The sequence below is a fragment of the Maylandia zebra genome, linkage group LG16 (genome assembly GCF_041146795.1).
Source record: "Maylandia zebra isolate NMK-2024a linkage group LG16, Mzebra_GT3a, whole genome shotgun sequence".
Taxonomy (NCBI): Eukaryota; Metazoa; Chordata; class Actinopteri; order Cichliformes; family Cichlidae; genus Maylandia; species Maylandia zebra.
The window spans coordinates 13,645,855-13,660,114 of NC_135182.1; the positions used below are offsets into that span (position 1 = coordinate 13,645,855).

Consider the following 14,260-nt stretch of genomic DNA (forward strand, 5'->3'; position numbering starts at 1 on the left):
CCCAAAGCCATCAGCGTAAAGCTTCAAAATAAAATGGAAGTTATTCCAGGAGGACAGAGCCTTTTGATAACAAACTTTGGCCTACATTCACTGTTGTCCACCTGTTGATATTATTGGAAGAAATGTTTTTATGGCTTTAGAGAGCCTTGTACTGCTACAGCATCAAAGCGCTCTCCTCTGCTCAACCCTGCACACTCGTGTATCATTCATCTAGCAACAAGTATTGGCTGACACTGAACACGTGACTCTGACGCTAAAGAGGAAGTCGTTTACTCTAGCGTGCACATTTGTTTACAGCCTCGAGTACTCTGTCCGTACCTCGGCAGGACTGTTCTGTGCGATTCAAGGGCTTTGCTGATCAGTATAATAGTCAAACTACTGTCCGAGCGCCACTGCAACTGCGCGCCTGTCATTTGTTTAGGAGCAGCAGAGACCTTTTAGCATGTCTCAGACATGCTAGCTGGCGACACACGAAGAAACCTTCCACGTTATACTGTGATGCCCCAGTGACCGCGTCATCATCGTACCTGTACATCGCCGCATTTGCATGCAGGTGGGATTCTCATGTCTCTGAGTGAGTCAACGTGTACTACCCGTTAGCTTTCTGGCAGACAAGCTAACATGGAGGTAACACAAGACACTGTGACCTCTCAGACAATGAACTGAGACGACAAGGTGTGTATGCAGCGTTTGCACTGTGTTTATTACGCAGTTATCAGTTTTTACAACCTGTGATTTGAATTGACTTCCTGCACCCATCTCTTCTCCTCAGGGATAATGAAACTGAATGACCAAAGACCCAGCAGTGCACTATGGCATTGACTGAAGTATACTGGGACCACCACATACCCTTGCCAAAGCTTGCTCCTGTTCAGGCCAAGGTCACCGTTGCCTTGGTGGCACTCCTGTGCTTCATTAACAGTTATGATGGAGACTTTGTATTTGATGATTCTGAAGCAATTGTTAACAACAAGGTGAGTTTTTCATTCATCAGCAGCTTGACTCCAGTTACACACTTACACTGGCAATAACCGTCACTCATTTTGTTTTTGTGGTTGCAGGATTTGCGCCCAGCAACACCTCTGAACAACATCTGGAGCAATGACTTCTGGGGAACCAACCTGAGTAGCAACTCTAGTCACAAATCCTACCGACCTCTCACTGTCCTTACATTCAGGTAAGGAGTCCTACTTAGTGTCTGAGTTTATACACACTTTATACATTCACAGCTAAACTAGTAATCAGATTCAAATCAGTTTAATCCACGACTCAGAATAAACAGGTCCACACTGATTTTTGTTTTGGTTGCGGAGGTGTGTCTCAAAACATCTGTACATGCTCCCTTTGTACATTGTAAATGTGTGCAGATGTGCACTTGTCTTCTTTACAAAAAGCCAAACTTGTTCTCTGTTGAGATTTTTTTTTAATACAACTTTTTGGACTTCTAAAATGATTAAAAAAGCACTACACAATAACAGGCACTACTGGACTGATCTGACTGTGGAGGCCTTTTGAGTACAGTTACCTCACTGTCATGTTGAAGAAACCGGTTTGCTGGAAGCAGCCATCACAAGACAGGTGGAGCTGACGGGAGTGGCACCTGGTGTGTGGTATTGCATCTAGTTTCTGCCGTGTGATTTGTTTTATTAGAAATTGCATTAATCAGCAGCTGAACAGTAACTAATAAAGTGGCCAGTGAGTGTATATTAAAGGATTTGAATAGACATGTGACTAAATGTTAACACAGCTGTTGAGAAAGATAAAAGCATAGCACATTCATCATTTTTGCATTTTGCATTGATTCAATAATCTGTTCTATCAATCTAATCATTAGACCACATCGCATGTGCACAGTTGACCTGAAACCTTCAATCCAAAAGAGTTCAGTCAGAATTTAAAAAATATGTGCTTGTAATTTCAGCCACACACATTAGAGCATCATTCTTCGAATACTTACTCCTCTGTTAATTGCCAAAACCTCTACACGGTTCCTGTCAGTAGTTTAACCACAGTAAGGACTTGACTGAAAAAGCATAACATCATACTGTTTCTGTAGGTTACTTCTTCCTGCAGGAACTTGCACAATATTTTAGGTCAATCAGCACCTGTGTGCATGTTCTGACAGCAGGAAATCTCTCTATAGTTTCTCTTTCAAAGATGTTTTCAGGGTAGAGGAAAGGTACTTGATCCCCTAAAAACTGCAGGGAAGAACTCGACAGCAAACACAACCACTGGAGTCTGGTGGATAACGACAGACTCGAGTAACAGTCTTCTCCAGTCAAATGTTACCAACAGCTGCTTAAAATTATCCACAGGGAAACACCAGAGACGGCATCACCACTGCTATATCAGTCTGATGTTAATATATTCATCACTTGCAGTTTGAAGCTGTTACAAATTGATTACATCACCTTGTGAGGCTAGTTAACCTGCAGTGGAAACGGAAAGGATGATTAGGGGCCATTGCTGTAAACGTTTGTGCCATTTAGGAGTTCTGTTGTGTTTCTACAGTGGGAAGGCGCCTTTCCTCTATTCTCTGCATATAACTGTGCAGTTGATGGTGGTTATTGATGACCCTCACCATGTCCCATTGGCTTCATCGTGTCACATTATGCTTTATAATAGCTTCACCATACTCACACATATACTTTCCTACACCTGCTGTACATTCAGCTCTAGTTTTTCTCTTGTCTCGCTGTTGCAGGCTGAACTACCTCGTAGCGGGAGGCCTTCACCCCGTTGGCTTCCATGTGCTCAACATCATCCTCCATGCTGTCATATCCGCCCTTATGATTGACGTGTTTGCAGTACTTATTGGTGGACTGGCCTACGATGAGAAGGGCAGGATACTGAACCACGCTCCGAAGACCTCTTTGCTTGCTGCCATCTTCTTTGCCGCACACCCAGTTCACACAGAAAGTGTAAGTAGAGTTGAAGTGTTTATTTATATGCATAATATTATAAGTAAAGAGACAATCAAATAGTTCAGTATGCATTAAAATCATCATACACATGAGTGTGTAAAGATTCATATGTATGATTATTGTGTAGTTTGGACTTATTAGTAGTCTCAAAACTGAAAATACAGTTTTGCATTAAAACGCAAACAGTAAAGCTTAAAGAAAAACAATTATAGATATATAGATAGGTACTTTATTGATTTCACAACTGGAATTCATGTGTTACAACAGCAAGGTGATGAAAAAAAAACTAGAGTCTAAATAAACATAATTAAAGTGGTACACAGCCATGATGAGCACCTTATTTAGTGAAATAAAAAGGTTATATACAGTGGGGCAAAAAAGTATTTAGTCAGCCACCTATTGTGCAAGTTCCCCCACCTAAAATGATGACAGAGGTCAGTAATTTGCACCAGAGGTACACTTCAACTGTGAGAGACAGAATGTGAAAAAAAAATCCATGAATCCACATGGTAGGATTTGTAAAGAATTTATTCGTAAATCAGGGTGGAAAATAAGTATTTGGTCAACAACAAAAATACAACTCAATACTTTGTAACATAACCTTTGTTGGCAATAACAGAGGTCAAACGTTTACTATAGGTCTTTACCAGGTTTGCACACACAGTAGCTGGTATTTTGGCCCATTCCTCCATGCAGATCTTCTCGAGAGCAGTGATGTTTTGGGGCTGTCGCCGAGCAACACGGACTTTCAACTCCCGCCACAGATTTTCTATGGGGTTGAGGTCTGGAGACTGGCTAGGCCACTCCAGGACTTTCAAATGCTTCTTACGGAGCCACTCCTTTGTTGCCCGGGCGGTGTGTTTTGGATCATTGTCATGTTGGAAGACCCAGCCTCGTTTCATCTTCAAAGTTCTCACTGATGGAAGGAGGTTTTGGATCAAAATCTCACGATACATGGCCCCATTCATTCTGTCCTTAACACGGATCAGTCGTCCTGTCCCCTTGGCAGAAAAACAGCCCCATAGCATGATGTTTCCACCCCCATGCTTCACAGTAGGTATGGTGTTCTTGGGATGCAACTCAGTATTCTTCTTCCTCCAAACACGACGAGTTGAGTTTATACCAAAAAGTTCTACTTTGGTTTCATCTGACCACATGACATTCTCCCAATCCTCTGCTGTATCATCCATGTGCTCTCTGGCAAACTTCAGACGGGCCTGGACATGCACTGGCTTCAGCAGCGGAACACGTCTGGCACTGCGGGATTTGATTCCCTGCCGTTGTAGTGTGTTACTGATGGTGACCTTTGTTACTTTGGTCCCAGCTCTCTGCAGGTCATTCACCAGGTCCCCCCGTGTGGTTCTGGGATCTTTGCTCACCGTTCTCATGATCATTTTGACCCCACGGGATGAGATCTTGCGTGGAGCCCCAGATCGAGGGAGATTATCAGTGGTCTTGTATGTCTTCCATTTTCTGATGATTGCTCCCACAGTTGATTTTTTCACACCAAGCTGCTTGCCTATTGTAGATTCACTCTTCCCAGTCTGGTGCAGGTCTACAATACTTTTCCTGGTGTCCTTCGAAAGCTCTTTGGTCTTGGCCATGGCAGAGTTTGGAGTGTGACTGTTTGAGGCTGTGGACAGGTGTCTTTTATACAGATGATGAGTTCAAACAGGTGCCATTCATACAGGTAACGAGTGGGGGACAGAAAAGCTTCTTACAGAAGACGTTACAGGTCTGTGAGAGCCAGAGATTTTCCTTGTTTGAGGTGACCAAATACTTATTTTCCACCCTGATTTACGAATAAATTCTTTACAAATCCTACCATGTGGATTCATGGATTTTTTTTTCACATTCTGTCTCTCACAGTTGAAGTGTACCTCTGGTGCAAATTACTGACCTCAGTCATCATTTTAAGTGGGGGAACTTGCACAATCGGTGGCTGACTAAATACTTTTTTGCCCCACTGTATGCAACAGTGATTAGAAAAACAAAGACTTGAGATTTTACAAGAGAGTAGTAAAATACCATTCATAAATATCTTTACGCTATAAATCTAAGAAACAGCTGCAAGGAGGTATAATACAGAAACGTGTGATGGTTTAAGGTAGGACATTTTTAGGCTATGTGGTTAGGAGATGATACACTAGTGAATCCTTGATTCTGTTCCTATCCTGAATGACTTTTTACTGCTCTTTCACCAGTATTTTACATTTATTTCTACAGCTAACTTCTAACAGATGACATTTAGCTAGTAGTGTTTGGCCATGGTGTGTTTAGGTATTTCTTTTTATATATTTACAATATTTTCTTTCTTTCTGCATGCTGGCGAATGAGCTGTTAAGTCAGCTCCAGGTTTTTATTTGAACTTGGTTGGGCTGTTACTGTTAGGGACCTGTGCACCTCAATGAGGTAGTTTTGATTTTGAGCTACAAATAAACCTTTCCTAAAAACATGGTTTCAACACGGCGTCAAGACAAGCCAATCCAGAGCCTCCAGTGCTTCCGTGCCAAGAACAAATGCCCCATCTCAGCTGGGAGCGTGGGCCAAGGTGCGTGCGATAGTACGACCTGACTATTAGCCACGTTGGGATGCTTATTGACCTGCCCTCATATGTGTTTTTCTGCTGTAAAGTAGGGCTGAACGATATATCGCATTTGCGATAATATCGCGACATGATCAAGTGCAATTTTCTAACCGCAAAGGCTGCGATTATACTCTGGACATGTCCAAATTCATGGGCTGCATCCTCCTGAGGCCGCATTTGTAGACCGATTACGTCACAGCGACGCGCCGAAGGCTGTCCAAATTACTACCATATCCCAGAATTCATAGCGCGGCCCAGCCAAACTCCAGTTTCCAGCAATGGCGGCCGCTACTAAGTTTTAAAATTACTCATACTAATCTTTCTGGGTCACAAAATAAACTTTTAACATATTTTCAGGCGAGAAAGTAGTTGTGTAAACATCAAATATCTGCTCGGTTTATCAAGATATCCCATATTTGCAAAAGTGCTTCGACGTTTTCAGAGGCGTCTGCTACCCACCAGCTCGACAGCTAGCCGGGAGCTCGAGGGTTACTGATGCGGCCGAGAACGGCACAACTCCCGGCACATCATTTTCAGATCACCGCGGAGTTTCGCTGCTCGGGTTAAACGTAATATATAAGTCACTTAGACAACCTAAAAATGTTATTGTTGGGCTTTTTTCAGTGTTTTGTTTGTTCGTGACTAAATCGGTTTGGCTGAGATTAAAGTTATTAGATTAGATAAAATAAAACTTTATTAATCCCCCGGGTGGGTTCCTCCTTGGTTTTCACACAGCTGACTAAACGTCAAACAGAAAACTTATTAAACAGAAGTATGAGACAGTCGAGAATTTACACCAGTGTCTGGTTATATTTTAGATAGCAAGAAGCAGACGGCCGAGTTTATTAAACTCCACCGAGACAGCGGTGACGCTAATCAGAACTAGACCGTCCAATTTCACGCCTTTAAACTTTAAAGGCGTGTTTGTGTGTGTGTTTATACAATTGCTATTATGTTTGCACTTTATGTGTAATGTTACTGACTGCAGAGATCAGTAAGATGTGTGTATTTTTTATTTATTAGTTTTATTTATTTAATATTATTTTTTAATTGAATGACTGTCTAGTAGTTCACAGATGTCGAAAAACTGAGTGTGGTAAAGCCACTGATTTTTTTTATGTATATTTCTGCAATCTGCACATTGTACTGACTTTCATTTTAATGTTTACACCAGGGTTCCTTGTCAGCACTTTATGCTCAGATGTTTGTAAGCTAAAAATAAACTATTGTGTATGTTCAAATATACTGTTGTGATTGAAGAAGTTAAATAAAAATGTCAGTCATCAATTCATGCATCACCTCATGTCATCATAACAGAGGTCTGTCTTCCAGGAAAGAACAGTTTAAAATTAATGTAATATAGTATTGGCCATACTATATGATGTATTGCTTGTCTTTGTTTAATAATACAGAAGACAAAGACCTTAAAAAATAATCGCATATCGCATCGCAATCGCAATATTGGGGCAAAAAATCGCAATTAGATTATTTTCCATAATCGTTCAGCCCTACTGTAAAGCATGGCTGGAAAGAAGCAATTCCCTGTCCATTTCCCTTTAATCATGCAGGGCAAGGACTGGGTAAGACCTGGAGGGTGGGAGGGAGGCACACTGTCTGCTTGGGCCTGCTGTATGTATCAAAGCAGGCAACCACAGGATGCCAGCCATACTTTATATACACACACACACACACACACACACACACACACACACACACACACACACACACACACACACACACACACACACACACACACACACACACACACCATATAGAAACACACACACACAACCGTGCTACACTGGTAATGAGAGTTTCTTCTGACATCTTTTTAATAAGCTTCCTTTTGTACTTGGATGCATTATGCAAAACTAATATATGGTGCATGTGTAATAAAATGAATAATTTCTAAAGAGGTTTACCAGATAATGTTGTTTCCTCAAGTATTTTTTGTAGTTTAATCAGTCCTTCCTGTCTCATGTATCATAGCTTTTTTTTCTCTCGCTTTTCTCTGTTTCTCATCAAGGTCGCTGGCATAGTGGGCCGAGCAGACCTTTTATGCGCCCTCTTCTTCCAGCTGTCTTTCCTCACCTACTGCAAGGCTTTTAACAAAGGTAGGTACCTGACACGAGTATTACTCTTTAGGCACACAGTAATTCTATACTGCACAAAGCGCTTTCCATATGTCACTGGCATCAAAACGTTATCGATCTGCCAGCATTCGATGCATCTGTCTGAACACCTACATTTCAATCCTTTCCTGTCTCTGAGCAGCGTGGTCTTGGCTTTGTGTTCTCAGGGAGTGACAGAGATGACAGGTTTTCTCTCCAGTGGGTTGTGGTCAGCCTCTTGCTGTGTGCTGCAGCAATGCTCTGTAAAGAACAAGGCATCACTGTCTTGGTATGAAGTCCTTCTGTAAGGTCATTTTTAGATCTGATGTTTTCATCCTGTCTTGCCATCCCACTGTAATTCTTGCTTACACAAGGAGAAGAAGTCTCATATTTTTTTACATATATGTATATATGAAATGAGCTAATTCGTTTTGTTGCTGACCTATATACATTTAAATGCCATTTCTCCTTCTTTCTCTATGTATTTTCCTTCAGGGTGTGAATGCTGCCTTTGATGTCCTCCTGATCTGTAATGTTAATGTGTATGAACTCAGCCAGAGGCTACTCCTTAGGAAGAAATCATTTGATGTGAGTTAGGTTTGCACACCCTCCCCTGCTTTTCTGTCATAAATTATGCACTGCTTTGTATGATTTATGTCACATTTCATACACTGTCTGTATAAAGTAGTTTGCAATTGAGTACATTAGCGATTAAACGGTGACTGAAAGTAACTAACAAGCTTTATATTTTTAATTGTAAGTGACAAGTGGTAATACTCTTGTGACAGGTAAGTGAGTTGGTGCGAATGGGATTGCTTACGCGACTGGGTCTAATGGGTCTTGGAGGCCTCCTGATGCTTTACGCACGCTGGAGGATCATGGGAACAGGACCGCCAGCGTTCACTGAAGTAGACAACCCGGCTTCTTTTGCAGAAAATATCATCCTCAGGGTAAGAAAGATTAGTTTGTAGAGTTTATTTCACAATATTTATTCATGCATTATAATTACAGACAATTTTATCTTTAAATGATTCTGATTGATCTATGTAATTATGAATTGACTTTATTGAAGCATATATTCCGTTTTTTTCATCATTTCAGTTTAATTCACCGTCTAATATCATGTTTGTCCTGAGTAATTTGCATGGTTTTTAAACACTGTTTACTTCAGAATTTTAAATGCTTTTCCCCTTTTTCTCCGCTGGTTTTGTTGCTGCTCTCTTCCTTTTCTGTTCCGTTTTGATTGGCAGATAGTGAACTATAATTACTACTACTCCCTTAATGCCTGGCTGCTGCTGTGTCCCTGGTGGCTGTGTTTTGATTGGTCCATGGGTTGTGTGCCTCTCATTAAGTCAGCCACTGATTGGAGGATAGTCTGGCTGCTGCTGCTCTGGTGCATCCTGGTAGGCTTGATAAGCCAAGCCTTATGCTCACAGGACAGCCAGAGGAGGAGGTGAGTGAGGAAAGCCATCTCAGATTTGCTGGAATGAAAGATGAAATAAAGTACATGTTGACTTCTAAAGACGTATAGTTGATTGTGACTATAAAAGCATATTCACCGCAGTGTCACCAGTGCACAACGCATACTTTTTGCTTGGTTTAGCACAGACTTGACAATTTTTTTGGGTCCAGTATTCAGATTCTTAAGCTTAAATCTCAGACCACATGTTTTTAGATGCTATGTGTGTGCTCTGTTTTCCTCACTAGGACTTTGACCCTGGGTCTGGTGCTACTGGTGGTCCCTTTTCTGCCTGCGAGCAACATTTTTTTCAGGGTGGGCTTTGTCATTGCTGAGAGAGTTCTCTATCTGTCTTCAGCCGGCTACTGCCTACTGCTGGCATACTCTTTAGGACACTGCTGCTGCCGTTGGTCCAAATACAGGGTACGCCTAAATGATGCCAAAAAGATCACAATAAAGCAAAGGACACCAAACACTGAAGCAGTTTCTAGTAAAGGTTTATTTTCCAAAGTTGTCGGTTTAAACTGTCTTGATTTTAAACTCAAAATCTGTTTTCAAAACCAGCTTTGATAATTCAGTAACTCATGATGCAGGGAAGGTACAGATATGAGAAATGTCTAATGACTTCCCTATAAAGGGACGATGACAGCAGGTGGTGTCCATGTGCTGCAGAAATACATTTTGCAGGTTATTAATTCAGTGTCACACATCATTTGACTTGAAGCTTAATATTGTAATGCTTTATAGCACTTGGCTGTTAAATGGTTCCTCTTCTCTTTTTGCAGAAGTTGCTGTGCGTCATGGTGCTTGCACTGTTGTGTGTGTATGTAGTGCGCTGTGCTCTCCGCAGTCACCAGTGGCGTTCAGAACAAAGCCTCTTCACCAGCGCCCTTTCTGTCTGTCCGCTCAACGCCAAGGTAAAGAAAAATACATAAAAAATCAGTGATTTGCGCTTTCCCGCCTCGCTTCAGTTTGTGCCAGTAAATTATTTTAGTGCACATTTGAAAATGAATTCTAGTCATAGACACGTCCTGATGCTTTAAGTGCTAATGATTGTTCCCTCAGGTGCATTATAATGTGGGTAAGAACCTGGCTGACAGAGGGAACACCACTCCAGCTATTACATATTACAGAGAAGCAGTCAGGTATGTGTCCTTACAAGCAGTTACGACCTACTACATTTCTGACAAAGAAACAGTCATTGACTTGTTTGTTGCATGTTATTTATGGCTTTCAGGCTACACCCTACATACGTCCATGCAATGAACAACCTGGGGAATATCCTGAAGGAGAAAAATGAACTTGTGGAAGCAGAGCAGCTGTTGTCTAAAGCTGTTTCCATTCAGTAATGTTGTTTAACATCAAAGTTTAAACCAACGAGCTCTTTTAACAGATTTAGACTCCCTGTTCATGGCTTTGTGTTCTTTTTAAAACCGTGCAGGCCTGACTTCGCTGCAGCTTGGATGAATCTGGGAATAGTTCAGAACAGCCTGCAGAAGTTTGAGGAGGCAGAGAAGAGTTACTGGAACGCCATCCGCTTCCGGAGAAAATACCCAGACTGCTACTATAACCTGGGACGCTTGGTGAGGTCCCGGGCTCAAACCACGCAATCTGCTTTTGCCCGTTTACCATGTTCACTGTGTAAGATTAAGCTGTTAGCAAAACAAAACAAGGATAAGACAAACTACACCTCTACATGAAGCAGTACTAGCTAAAAAGTGGCGTTTTTAACTCTGTACGCTGACTGTTCTTCGCCAGATTCACTTAGCTGTTCTTCTTTTGCCATGTTTATATTGGTCAGCCTCAGGGAGGACGCCCCTGACAAAAGCCCCAAATAACTCTAACACATTGTGAGGCGTCCCAGATGACACACTACACAAGATCATGTGTAGTGTTGTTTTTATGTGATACATGTTATATGTTTCTCTTCTACAGCTTCAATCCACAATTTAAACTAAATAAAAAAAAAAAAAATAGAAATTGTCATTGAATTCAAAAAGAGTTTTCTAACACTGTACCTCATATTTCAGTATGCCGACCAGAACAGACACCTGGATGCCCTAAACGCCTGGAGGAATGCAACTGTGCTAAAACCTGACCACAGCCTGGCGTGGAACAACATGGTCATTCTGCTGGACAACACCGGTAGTGGAAAAGTGCACGAGCTCACAAACAGACATGCTTTTAATACAACAGACACTAGACTACATCTATTTTATTGTTTTATGTGATGCGTTTTATTGTGTTTGTTGTTCAAAACCAGTAACTGATAACATTCAGCCTTTTGTGAATTTACATGAAAATGAGTCACTTTACTTAAAAAAAAAAGAAAAAAAAAGAAAAAGGAAAAAAAGCCTCTCTTGTGGGTGCACTTTGTTACAGGATTCAGAGCCAAGAAACAAAGTGTTGTTATTTTTGGGAAGGCAGTAAATCTAAATGGCCAACAAGATTAGACCGGAAGAGCAGGAATCAGCAATGCTTGAAATTTATGTATTAAAGCTTTGTGTTCTGAGTTTTGAAGGCAGTCTTCCCTGCCGTGTGGAGAATGCTCTGATTTCCAAACGCTCGAGCCGTTTTGTCAGAAGCTGCTCCCGTGGGGGCGGAGTCTCCCAGGAGGGTACTGGAACTGTCCAATCAGGGCCCAGTATGTTCCTGATCAAACGTGGGCAAGCACAGCCAGAACAGCGCCCCCTCAGAGGTTCCCCCACCGCATTTGTTCCCCAAATCTGACAGAAATAATTCTACCCATCTCCCCAGCTCCACTCCAAACACACAAAAAAGAGAGGAAGAGAAAAGAAGAACAATAGGTGTCATTTTGAAAAAGTGAGGAACTGGGAATATTGTTTTCACTTTGGTCTTGGCCCCTCCTTCTTTGTTTTGATCATTACACAAACAAAAGACGGGATCAGTGTAAATTTAGGCACAGTTGCGCATGTAGTCATGTGTTGGCGAGCTGTCTGAAGGGCATGGGCCATGACTCAGGACATGACTGCCATTGTTTTGCCCTCCGTTTCTCTGTCTGTCTGTCTCTCTCCATTTCTGGCCAGACATCAGACGGATCTTTGACAGAGATCAATAACCCAGTGGGCCTTGTGTTCATCCTTAATTAGGAGACTAAACCAATCCTCCATGTGTGGAGAGAGAAAAACTCTGCTCTAGATACTGCTGACAAATAAAGCACACGCTCAGACTCTCTGTGTTTTAGCCGCATCTTTGAATTTGTGTTTTCAACAGTCTGAAACGCTTTCATGTTGGGCAGCATTTTTAATATAATCCCCATGATTTCAATAGGCTTTGTCGCATAAATGTTAGCTGCCTTGCTGTGTAGATTACACTAACAAATACATAGTATAGATTTGCTGTGTGTATATTTGAATTTTATTTTCTGACATTTTTAGTAATTTTTCGTTCTGTCTGTAAGGTAACTTGGGTCAAGCAGAGCTGATCGGCCGAGAGGCTCTGAGAGTCCTCCCAAACGACCACACCATCATGTTTTCATTGGCTAATGTCCTGGGGAAATTACAAAAATATGAGGTCGGTAAACATTAGTACGCATAGTAGGCATTATAAGGATTTTATCCCTTACAGTACTCTGTCTGCTCTGAAATATGACTGGGACTAGTAAAGACAATTCAGGATGCGCTTTTTTTCCCCCCTTTGTTTTATCTCAGGAGTCAGAGGGCTTCTTTCTTCACGCCCTCCGGATCAACCCAAATGCTGCTAGTTGCCATGGAAATTTAGGTAAGGCGATTTTGGTTGTGTCACATATTTTACAGTGTTGCTAAGAGCTTCCAAGCACTCAGAAGCAACAAATATATATATATTTATGCTTGCTAGTAAAAGTGTTATTGTGCAGTCTAGCTGTACCGAATGAGCTAAATGAATAGAATTAGAATCAGTGCAGCTTCTCAGCTTAAAGCAGCTTTCGTTCTCTTTTTTTCCCCCTCAGCTGTGTTGTATCATCGCTGGGGGAAGCTGGAGCTGGCAAAGAAACACTACGAGCTTTCTCTAAAGTTGGACCCTGAGGCTCCTGGGACCAGAGACAACTACAACATGCTGCGACGCAAACTGGACCAACTTAAACGCAGCACACCCTGAGGGAACCCACTTTGACTCCTGCCTACTGAAGAACAAATTGTTTCACTTGATATTATTTGAGCTCACACTAATTCTGGCTTTGAAACATTTGGAAATAAAGACCACGATCTGTTAATAAAGCTTCTGTTCTGTTATTTATATAATAAATATAAAAGAGAGAGGGGAAAGGAAAATGTAAAGCAATACAATGTTTTCTTTGCTAGTGTTAAAATGTGCATTGATTTCATCAGATGTGTCCAGGTTAGGACTGTCAGATGCCTGTGCTGTTTTGTTGCCCCATTTGAAGGCCATGTGGACCTGATCCATGTTGAACCCCGTTCTCTTTTCATCTTTGACCCCATGTTGTGTCAGCTGGATAGAGCACCATGCACGTGCAGAGGGTCTGCTGTAACATTTATTTGGCTTGGCCCTTTTTCAGGAGTTCCAAATGTCCCTACGCTCAAACGCTAAAATAGTTTTGACCAAGAGTGCTCGTCTGCATGTGGTCATAGCATCAGTGTTTCTTAATGCCCATCTTTTTAGTTCTGACTGGGATTGCCCTATGAGCTATAACCACCCCCGCCTCACCTCTTTACTGCTCCTGTCACCACTGCAGTTAATGGGGGAAAGGTGTTGGGGTTTTTTTTTTTTTAGCTCTGACATTTTTCTCAAGTGTCCATGAGAAGATGAGAGGTCAGCTGAGACAGGAAACCCATGGCCGGTGCTGTATGAAAACAGCTCTATATCACAGAACCTTCAAAGGGAGACGGAGATTATCTCCCGGGGGGGGGAGTATGCGTGCACGCACGCACATACGTTCCCGCACATGGGCCTGCTTCTCTTGAAGAACACTGAAGAGGGGAAAGGCAACCCCAGTGTGGAACATCAGTCAACAAGTGTGCACCCGGGGTCAAAGTTCAACCCACTTCTATTTTTTCACCTGCTTCCTACAGCTTGCAGGAAACTTTTGAAGCCATGGTGGGGTGGTATGGCTTTGCTTTAGGGGCTGCTAAGTTTGTTTGCACATAAAGTACAATACACCACTTGATGCTTTGATGCTTGAAAGATGTTACTGATAACATTGTGGGGGTGGGGGGGACAG

At 41.9% G+C, this 14,260-nt stretch overlaps 1 protein-coding gene across 1 annotated transcript; it reads left to right on the forward strand.

Moving 5' to 3' along the window:
- The first annotated feature begins 249 nt into the window (after positions 1-249).
- tmtc4 (transmembrane O-mannosyltransferase targeting cadherins 4) lies at positions 250-13,298 on the forward strand. The gene is made up of 18 exons (XM_004567969.3): positions 250-675; positions 773-974; positions 1,062-1,177; positions 2,705-2,921; positions 7,538-7,625; positions 7,811-7,911; positions 8,118-8,210; positions 8,411-8,572; positions 8,873-9,075; positions 9,330-9,504; positions 9,867-9,998; positions 10,147-10,226; positions 10,319-10,426; positions 10,523-10,664; positions 11,112-11,226; positions 12,503-12,615; positions 12,753-12,822; positions 13,031-13,298. The coding sequence occupies exons 2-18, from the start codon at positions 813-815 to the stop codon at positions 13,177-13,179; spliced, it is 2,226 nt and encodes a 741-aa protein (XP_004568026.3). The 5' UTR covers positions 250-675; positions 773-812; the 3' UTR covers positions 13,180-13,298.
- Positions 13,299-14,260: the final 962 nt, after the last annotated feature.

Excerpts from the sequence above, each read along its gene's own strand:
- tmtc4 (XM_004567969.3), top strand. The coding sequence starts at position 813 with ATGGCATTGACTGAAGTATACTGGGACCACCACATACCCTTGCCAAAG. Across the intron at positions 1,178-2,704 it reads CTCACTGTCCTTACATTCAG|GCTGAACTACCTCGTAGCGG; the intron begins GTAAGGAGTCCT and ends TCGCTGTTGCAG. Across the intron at positions 10,427-10,522 it reads TCTAAAGCTGTTTCCATTCA|GCCTGACTTCGCTGCAGCTT; the intron begins GTAATGTTGTTT and ends AAAACCGTGCAG.